At 42.4% G+C, this 10,843-nt stretch overlaps 1 protein-coding gene across 1 annotated transcript in view; it reads right to left on the reverse strand.

The window, feature by feature from the left end:
* Positions 1-2,403: 2,403 nt before the first annotated feature.
* Positions 2,404-10,843, reverse strand: part of Efhb (EF-hand domain family member B) — a 60,461-nt gene continuing 52,021 nt past the window's right edge. Inside the window, exons 11-13 of the mRNA XM_021218347.1 lie at positions 5,111-5,323; positions 4,419-4,600; positions 2,404-2,630 (exon numbers count right to left, since the gene is read on the reverse strand). Of these exons, the coding sequence (XP_021074006.1) occupies positions 2,457-2,630; positions 4,419-4,600; positions 5,111-5,323 (569 nt within the window). The 3' untranslated portion in view covers positions 2,404-2,456. The remainder of the gene's footprint in view (positions 2,631-4,418; positions 4,601-5,110; positions 5,324-10,843) is intronic.

Genomic DNA, 10,843 nt, shown 5'->3' on the forward strand with positions numbered 1-10,843 from the left:
GGCAATAAGCCCCAGAGTTCTGCCTGTCTCCCACTCTCTGGCACTAGGTTTACAAACTCACACCCTATTGGATGAACTGTCTCTCTTCAGCCAGAAGATTTTGTTTTTGTGGTTTTTAACCATAGTCTAGTAGATAAATATGGATGTACTAGTACATTTTATCACCTGTGACAAATTATAATTCAAAACAAACTGAATAAAAATTGTTAAGTAACAAAATTAACAAAAGATAACGAATTGTTTTGTATGGTTAAAATATACAGAGGTAGAGATAGTTAATCAAAGTTAGACAGGGGGTTTACGATGGCATCGTCATCCAGAGGACAATTTTGAGGTCCTCGGAATACATAAATTCTGCTCCCTCTCTGTCCAGCTTCTACTCCCCTTATGATGGGAAGATCTATCATGGGCTTTCAGTTCAATGTTTTAGCATTACTTTCTTAACAACCTGATAGTTTTTCCAGTACTAAGGCCCTATGCTCATTATGAGCCGAACAAGGACAGCAACACACATACTAAGGAAGACCACAAGTCTTGAATCCCACACAAAAAATCTATGGGCCACTAAGATGCTCGCAGCAGAAGGAAAGACCTCCCCAGGGAAGATCACACCAACTGTTTATCCAATACCAGTCCATCACCCCTGAAAACATACATTACACAGACTGAACAGGTTATATTTACAAATATGCATAAGTGCGTGTAACAATACCTAATGGGAAAGAGGTCATAAATTCGAAAGACCGTAGGGAAGAAAGGAAAGGGAGAAATAATGTAATTATAGTATAATCTGAAAAATAATTTGAAATAGGTAGATGCACTTCTAATGCAGACCTTTAAGGTAAGATGACACGTGTCCTTCATCCAGATCTTGAGGCAGGAAGATAGACCTTTAGTCTAGGCCACACCTTCGGTTGAAAGTCTGTGTAAGAATGGGGTGGAAGGAAGCCTTTGTTCTTTGCCTGTTCTCCCTTGCCTTGCTGGCAAGCCCTTTCCTTTCCTGACATCACAGCCTAACTCTTCGGGATTTCAAGTGTTCGCTGAAATAGGATGAACACTGAAAACCAGCTGAGACGTCCTGCCTTGTGGACCGAGCAACCACTGGATTCTTGGACTTTCTGTGCCTAGCCAGTCACTGTTGGGTTAGTTGAACTTCAGCCTGTAAGTCATTCCAATAAATCCTCTTTCTGTATATATGGGTAGATTGTATAAGTTGTTGCTCTAGAGAACTCTGACTTATACACCAGAATCTTCCCAGTTTTGGAACTTCCACAGTGAGAGCTGTGGGTTGTGGTCCTGTGGCCACTGGCAGTCTAGGTGTACAACAGGTCCTGAGTTAGAACCAGCGGGAGGAAGAGGGAGGAAGGAACGGAGGATGGGAGGGAGGGTGAGAGGGAGAGAGGAGGAGAGACCAGTACCATTGGCCTGTTTTCTTTGTATTGAGCTATGAAGCACAATACAGGCAACTTGCTCTGACACATGTATGACCAGGTGGATGGACAGATGAGCAATAGACACATACACAGTGTGTGACCTGATAAATTCTTAACTCCTGGTGCAGGGCTGAAGGCGGCAGACTCTGGTGTTTTACTTAATAGAATGATCTCACCACATCTCATAACAAGCTACCAATCAATCCAGTACTGGAGAGAGAGGCTCATGCCTGACCTCTGTGACCTGTGAGGGGCAGACTCCAACACACCACTGTGCACTGCTGGGTATTACTTCGGTGGGTTTTTCTGTAGCTCTTAAATTTCTCCAAAATATTTTTTTCTGTTTTTGTTTTTGAAACAGGGTTTCACTTGGTAGCCTAGGCTTAGCCAGGAAGTTACTTATGTAGCCCAGGGTGGTCTTGAATTAACAGCAATCATTCAGATTGCATCTATAGTCAGGAAGCAGAGAGAGGTGAAAAATGGTAAGAAAATAGTAAGCTAGAGGCCATTGTGCAATTGTTGGATCTTAAGACTACTTCCTACATCCTGCTCCTTTCAATAACCTGCTTTCTTGGGAGCCCTGGAGACCAAAGGCACCCTAAGAAACCATCTTTTCATATCAGAGTTGAAATACAGTAAGAAAGCATTGGAGGCAAAATAGTAAGAACTTGGCATCACAAAACAACAGAATTTCAGAGGGATGGAGGGAGGGCTAATATGGGTGGAGTTCTCAGGCCTGCCAAACATTACTAACTTTCATCATCACTCTAAGCTCTGACCACTGGGAAGCAGAAAGCTCCTACAGCACTCGTCAAGTTCTTCAAGGCTTTCGAATTTACAAGATGAAGTCATATCCACAGGCATAGGAGTTATACAAAAGTGACGACCGAGTTCCAATGTAACAGTAAACATAAGAGTTATACCAAAGTGACGACCGAGTTCCAACGTAACAGTAAAACCAGGACATTTTAGATGAATATAGATTTAATCTGCTTTGCTTAAATGTGTAAGTTCCCAAAAATATTACAAGGCCGTTTTACACTTGAAGAGGTCTGCATGCAGTAGCTCATCTAGAACATTCCTGATAGTTTCAACACAAACTTCTCCTCGCTGGTGTTTTTTTGAAGCAAGATTCCATACATTTTCAAATTCTTCCTCAGAAAGCTTGACTCCAATGTTAGTTAATATATCTGAAATCTAGAAACAATGAATTTAAGTCCAGACCAAGATTTATGTTTTCAACTTTGTATTTTAAAAATTAAGTACATAAAATAAGATATATGTTTAAAAAAGCCTTTTAACATTTAATATGACAGTCACTGGTTCTCCACAAAAGTACATGTGTTTACATATGCATATGTGCCCATACATATGAAATTAGTAGATATCAAAGTTGTAGTACTTTTCAGGCATTGTGGGAGTGCATTCCTGCAGCTCCAGCACTTGGGAGGCTAAAGCAGGAATGTTGAAGTTCAAAGCCAGCCTGGGCTACCTAGTGAATTTGAGATAAGACTGTGCTGTAGAGTGAGACCTTTTTCTCATCCTTATTTATTTTTATTTTTAAAAACAAAACAAAGGTGAGAAGGTGCTGGCTGCCAAGACCTTAATTTGATTCTCTAATCCCACAGACTGGAAGGAGAGAACCAACTCCCTCAAGGTGCCCTCTGACATCCACACATACTCAGGCATACATAAAATACATAGGCCCGTGTGCACACACACATACACACACACACACACACACACACACACACACACACGCATAAATAAATGATATTTTTTTAAATGTAACTCCCAAAATACAAATTCAGTAAATTTAAGTGAAGAAAAGCAGGTGGATGTGGTCGTCTGTGCTTGTCATCACTTGGGAGGCAGAGGCAGAAAGGTGTTCTTGAGTTGAAGACCTACCTGGCCTACATACTGAGACCCTGTTTGAGGGGGGGGGGGGGTCATATAATATACCGAGGGAAGAAAAAGAAAAAAAAAACTTTGAAGTATATTACAACCAAACTGAATATCATTCATCAAGAATCCTATATTCAGGCTGGAGAGATGGTTCAGTGGTTAAGAGCACTGACTGCTCTTCCAGAGGTGCTGAGTTCAATTCCCAGTAACCACATGGTGGCTCACAACCATCTGTAATGGGATCTGATGCCCTCTTCTGGTATGTCTCAAGACAGCTACCGTGTACTCACATACATAAAGTAATTACATAAATCTAAAACTTTAAATAAATAAGAATCCTATATTCATGGACCCCAATAAAGCCATAATTCTAAAAAGTCAAAACTGATAGTCATGGCCTGGGGTTGGGGCTGGGGCTGCGGCCCAGCTCAAAAAAAAAAAAAAAAAAAAAGAAGAAGTTCAAGAAAAAGAAGAAGAAGAAGAAGAAGAAGAAGAAAAAAAAAAAAAAAAAAAACTCTTGCCTACCATACACAAACCCTGGATTTGATCTCCAGCACAAGTGCCAGGCACATACCTGCACTCAGGAGGTGGAGGTGGGAGGATCAGAAGTTCAAAACCAGCCCCAGCTATGCAACTGATTCAGAGGCCGGCCTGGACTACACAAGATGATAATAAAATTGATTGATGATGATGATGATGATGATGATGATGATGATGATAAACATTGTGCATCAGACTAGAAGCAAAACCCCTGAACTCAGTAGGAGGAATCAAGAGGATCATGACTTCAAATTCAGCCTGGGCTACCTATCAAAGCTCATTCTCAAAACAAATCAAATCAATAAGACACTAGTCAAGTATGTTTGTTCGTGCCCAAAATCCCAATGCTTTGGGAAGCCGAGACAGAAGAACCACCAAGCCCTGTAGCCCAGTCTGGGCTGCATAGTGAGTACCAGGCCAGAGCAGGGTAAGCAGTGAATGCCGACTCAAAAAAACAAAATAAAAGACAACAGCAACAAAAGTGGTCACGAAAATAATGGTCATGGTTGCCAAGTCCAAAGTTTGAGGTGGTCTCTGTACCTCTTCCTTTGACCTGGTCTTGAAGAAGTCTCTCTCAAATACACCTTTCTGGGAGAAGATGGAGGGGTGCAGCAGAGAGTAAGCATTGCCTTCGTCGCCGTAGTTATTCATGTCACTGACTCGACGAATCCGGGGAGCAGGGATGTCAGATCGAATGGTTGGAACGCCATAGATGGGGTAACCTAGGTCATCAATGAGGGAAAAAAAGACATCCTGAACCCCAGCTGTAGAACAGTAGCAATCAGTCACACTTGGCCACAGACCCCTTGACATGTAGCTAGCCTAAACAACAACGTGCTTGCGCGTAAAATCCAAAGTGCATAAAAAGAGGAGTGTGGCCAAGCACAGCAGGATTCACCTTGGTTCCAAGGACATGGAGGGCTAAGACAAGAGAATAATACTTGAAGACAGAAGTCCAAGTAGAGCTTAGGAAAGTATTCAACATTCTCATGCATGAGAGTCTCCGTTTTATTAATATAGAACTGCTTTTGAAATTGGGCCATCGTCAAGAGGTCAGTCAAACTTACCTGTGAGACCTCAGAGTGCTTACAATACACAGTTAAACTTAAGGCCTTGAGAAACTCCAGAGTCAAATGCAGAGAGCAACTGGGAACGAGGCAAGAACACACTAGGAACACTGCCCTTCCAGATGTGCAGATCGATTAACCACATAAGGGATGAGGCATGCTTACACATCGAGGGAACAGCTCCAACAACAGCGTTGATCTCAGAAGACGTTGTCTTATACTGGTGAGAAACTTTGTCACCTGGTCTCTGGATTGTCCGGAGAGTCTCTTCTGAACTTCCAGGTTCTTTGGGGACAATGTCTTCAGGATTTATCAGAAGACTTGGTTCAGCTTCTCCCATGCTAGTCTCAGTAACGTTTTCACAGTCTGGTTTTTTACCTTTCAGAAAAACCAGAAAGAGGAGATAAGAAAGCACGGGAAGATGTCAGTTCTTGGTGCCTGGTGTTCTGTAACAAGCTGGATTACTTGGTTCAGCAGGTAAAGGCACTTGTCGCTTGCCACCAAGCCTGACAACCTAGATTAGAGCCCTGGGAGTCGCATGGTAGAAGGAATGAACTGACTTCCTCCAATTGTGCTCTGACCTTCACATGTGCGCCATGACAAGTTTAGCCCCATATATGCGCGCACACACACTAATAACAGCAATAATAGTGACAATGGTAACAATAAATGTAATGGTTTTTAAAGATGAATTTCCTTTATAATGTCTTCCTATCGGTGGAGCTGAGCACTCTACCAGCAGGTTCCCAGAGCCAATACTCCACTGTGGGACAGCAAGCTCAGGCCAATGTCAAATGTAACCCCAATATGGCCTCACATCTCTTTCTGCTGCTCCACTTACTTTATACCACAGAAATCTTTCCAGGCTGAGAACCAAAACTAGAGATCTCTCCTTTTTTTTTTTTTTTTTTTTCTTTCAATGCCACAGTAGAACCCAGAACCTCATGAAAGCTAGATACGTGCTCCACTGTCTCCTCTGTTCTCTCTTTAACTCAAGCTTAACCTCCTATTTAGCTTGAACTACACTGATTTCCCTAAGACTGAGCCCTAGGTGGAGGAGTTGAAAGACACAGTTGGAAGCAGAATTCCACACAGGAGTGGGGGAGATGGCTCAGTAAAGGTACTTGCCCCCACCCAAGCCTAACAACATGTTGGAAAGAGAGACAACTGCAGCTTGTTGTCCTCTGATTGCCATAGATGTGCTGTGACACACATTGTGAACACACACACACACACACACACACAGTAAGTGTTAAAAGAAATTATTTTTTGGATTTGTTTTTAAGGATTTAGGGGTTTGGGGAGCTTTGTAGTTTTGCGGAGGTTGTCACTAGTTTTTGTTTGTTTAGTTTATTTGGTTTGGTTTTGTGCCTCTGTATGTGTCTGGACATCAGATGTGTGATAAGGAAACCTTATCTCAAAACAAAACAAAACGAAACAAAACGAAACAAAACAAAACATACCTATATTTTTTAGTGGTACAAGAAGATAACATATAAATATGAAAATACTGTAAAGATCACCAGGCCTATCTTGCTGAAAGCAGTCTATAGATTCAATGCAATCCCCATCAAAATTCCAACTCAATTTTCCATAGAGTTAGAAAGAGCAATTCTCTAATTCATTTGGAATAACAAAAAAACCCAGGGTAGTGAAAACTAGTCTCAACAATAAAAGAACTTCTGCAGGAATCACCATCCCTGACCTCAAGCTGTACTACAGAGCAATAGTGATAAAAACTGCACAGTATTGGTACAGAGACAGGCAGGTTGAGCAATGGAGTAGAATTGAAGACCCAGAAATGAACCCACACGCCTATGGTCACTTGATCTTTGACAAAGGAGCTAAAACTATCCAGTGGAAAAAAAATGACAGCATTTTCAATAAATGGTGCTGGTTCAACTGGCAGTCAATAAGTAGAAGAATGCAAATTGATCCATTCTTATCTCCCTGTACAAAGTTCAAGTCCAAGTGGATCAAGGACTTCCACATAAAACCAGATACACTGAAACTAATAGAAAAGAAAGTGGGGGAAAGCCTCAAACATGGACACAGGGGGAAAGTTCCTGAACAGAATACCAATGGCTTATGCTCTAAGATCAACAATCAACAAATGGGACCTCATAAGACTGCAAAGCTCCTGTAATGCAAAGGACACTGTCAATAGGACAAAACGGCAACCCACAAATTGGGAAAAGATCTTTACCAATGCTGCATCTCATAGAGGGCTAATTACCAATACATACAAAGAACTCAAGGAGATAGATTCTAGAGAACGAAATAACCCTAATAAAAAATGGGGAACAGAGCTAAACAGAGAATTCTCAACTGGGGAAAATGAGGGAAAGGTTGAGAAGCATCTAAAGAAATTTTCAACATCCTTTGCCATCAGGGAAATGCAAATCAAAACAACCCTGAGATTCCACTTCACACCAGTCANAATGGNTAAGATCAAAAAATCAGGTGACAGCAGATGCTGTTGAGGATATGGAGAAAGAGGAACACTCCTCCGTTGCTGGGGGGATTGCAAGCTTGTACAACCACTCTGGAAATCAGTTTGGCCATTCCTCAGAAAATTGGACATAGTACTTGTACTGGCTAGTTTTGTGTCAACTTGACACAGGCTGGAGTTATCACAGAGAAAGGAGCTTCAGTTGGGGAAATGCCTCCACGAGATCCAGCTGTAGGGCATTTTCTCAATTAGTGATGAAGGGGGGAGGGACCCTTGTGGGTGGTGCCATCATTGGGCTGGTAGTCTTGGGTTCTATAAGAGAGCAGGATGAGCAAGCCAGAGGAGGCAAGCCAGTAAAGAACATCCCTCCATGGCCTCTGCATCAGCTCCTGCTTCCTGACCTGCTTGAGTTCCAGTTCTGCATCCTTTGGTGATCAACAGCAATGTGGAAAGTGTAAGCTGAATAAACCCTTTCCTCCCCAACTGATTTTTGGTCATGATGTTTGTGCAGGAATAGAAACCCTGACTAAGACAGTACTGCCTGAGGACCCAGCAATACCACTCCTGGGCATATAACCAGAAGATGCTCCAACATGTAACAAGGATACATGCTCTACTATTTATAATAGCCAGAAGCTGGAAAGAACCCAGATGTCCTCAACAGAGGAATGGATACAGAAAATGTGGTACATTTACACAACAGAATACTACTCAGCTATTAAAACCAATGACTTCATGAAATTCACAGACAAATGGATGGAACTAGAAAATATCCTGAGTGTGGTAACCCAGTCACAAAAGAACACACATGGTATGTACTCACTGGTAAGTGGATATTAGTCCAAAAGTTCAGAATACCCAAGATTCGATTCACAGAGCATATGAAGCTCAAGAAGAAAGACCAAAGTGTGGATACTTCGGTCCTTCTGAGAAGGGGGAGCAAAATACTTACAGGAGAAAATATGGAGTCAAAGTGTAGAGCAGAGACAAAAGGAAAGCCTATCCAGAGACTGCCCCGCCTGGGGATCCATCCCATATACAATCACCAAACCTGGATTCTATTGTGGATGCCAGGAACTGCTTACTGATGGGAGCCTGATGTAACTGCCTCCTGAGAGACTGCCAGAGTCTGACAAATACAGAGGTGGATGCTCACAGCCTACCATTGGACTTAGTGTGGGGTCCCCGATGGAGGAGTTAGAGAAGGGACTGAAGGAGCTGAGGAGGTTTGCAGCCCTGTGTGGGGAGCAACAGTGTCAACAGGCCAGAACACCTCCCCCTCAAATTCCCAGGGACTGGACCACCAACTAAAGAGTACACATGGAGGGACCTATGGCTCCAGCTGTGTATGTGGCAGAGGATGGCCTAGTTGGACATGAGTAGGAAGAGCGGCCCTTGGGTCTAAGGGTGTTCGGTACCCCAGTGTAGGGGAAAGCCAGGGCGGGAAGATAAGAGTGGGTGGGTGGGGGAGCACCCTCATACAAGCAGGAGGGGGGGGCGGGAGGGAATCGGAGGTTTCTGAAGGGGAGACCTAGGAAGGAGAAAACATTTGAAATGTAAATAAAGAAAATATCCAATTAAAAAAAAAAAAGATCGCTAGTCCTGATAACACAGACCTGTAATCCCGGATACTCAGGCTGAATCAGGAAGATTACAAATTCAAGACCTGCCTGAGTTACTCAGCAGATCTAGGCAAGTTAGTGAGACTCTCTCAAAATAAAAAGTAAAAAGGAGAATGGGGATTAACTCAGTGACAGAGTGCTTGCCTACTCTGTAGAAGGCTCTAGGTTCAATCCCCAGTCCCACAAAAAGATCAAAGTTAAGACTATAACGTTAGCTCTGCCGTGGTAGCACCCACCTTTAACCCCAGCACTCAAGAGGCAGAGGCAGACAGATCTCTATGAGTTTGAGAACAGCCTGGTCTACATAGCTAGTTCTAGGGAAACACGGCTACACAAAGAAACCCTGTCTTAGAAAACCAAACAAACAAACAAAAAACTATAACATTTCATTTTTGTGGAACTTTTGGTTTTGTGTGACTTGGTTTGGGGACATTTTTGAGACACAGTCTCTATATAGCTCAGACCAACCTCAAACTCATAATCCTCCTGCCTCTGCTTCCTCAGTGTTGGGAAAACAGTTATGTTCTACCACACTTAATTCTTTGTGCAAAAATATTATTTATTTTTATCTTACTGTATGTATATTTCTGCATATGTCTATGCATCACATACATGCCTGATCCCTGTGGATACCAAAAAAAGGGTGTCAGCTGCCGGAGAACTGGAGGTAGAAAGTTATGAGCCTATAAGTCCTGGAAATTGAACTCAGTTCTTCTATAAAAGCATCCAGTGTTCTTAAGCACTGAACCATCTCTCCTGCCCCTACATAAAAATTTAAAAATCAAATATTCTGAATTTCTTTTTTTTTTAAAGATGTATGTCTTCCTACCCCACCTGGGGATCCATCCCATAAACAACCACCAAACCCAGACACTATTGTGGATGCCAACAAGAGTTTGCTGACAGGAGCCTGACATAACTCTCTCCGACAAATATAGAAGTGGATGCTCACAGCCATCCATTAGATGCAACACAGGGTCCCCAATGAAGGAGCTAAAGAAAGTATCCAAGGAGCTGAAGGGATTTGCAGCCCCATAGGAGGAAAAACAATATATGAACTAACCAATATCTCCAGAGCTCCCTGGGACTAAACCACCAATCAAAGAAAACACATAGTGGGACTCATGGCTCTAGCTGTATATGTAGCAGAGGATGGGAGGAGAGGCCCTTGGTCCTGTGAAGGTTCTATGCCCTAGTATAGGGGACTGCCAGGGCCAGGAAGCAGGAGTGGATGGGTTGGGAGCAGGGGTAGGGGAGAGAGGATAGGAGATTTTCAGAGGGGAAGCTAGGAAAGGGGATAACTTTTGAAATATAAATAAAGAAAATACCTAATTTTTTTAAAAAAAGGAAAAAAATTTATGTCTTTATGACACACCAGAAGATGGCATTAGATCGCATTACCGATGATTGTGAGCCACCATGTGGTTGCTGGGAATTGAACATAGGACATCTGGAAGAGCAGTCTGTGCTCTTACCCACAGATCCATCTCTCCAGCCCCACATTCTTAATTTCTTAAATATAGAGATGTGACTAAGATGGGATTTTTCAAACCCCTTTATGAGGAGCTATTGAGTTTTGAGATTCTAGGTAATTTACTTTGAATTTGTAAATTCATAGTCCCAATATCAAATGACACAAGACCAGACATTGCAAAGGAAGCCTCTGGTTGGGAAAGGAGAGGTTAGTGGGAATAAGAGGGTGAATGAAAGGGTAATAGGCATATATCATTAAATACATTTTTTATGTTTTTATTAGATATTTTCTTTATTTACATTTCAAATGCTATCCCAAAAGTTCCCTATACCCTCCCCCCCCCCCGCTCC

This window comes from Mus pahari, chromosome 18, assembly GCF_900095145.1.
Source record: "Mus pahari chromosome 18, PAHARI_EIJ_v1.1, whole genome shotgun sequence".
Classification (NCBI taxonomy): domain Eukaryota; kingdom Metazoa; phylum Chordata; class Mammalia; order Rodentia; family Muridae; genus Mus; species Mus pahari.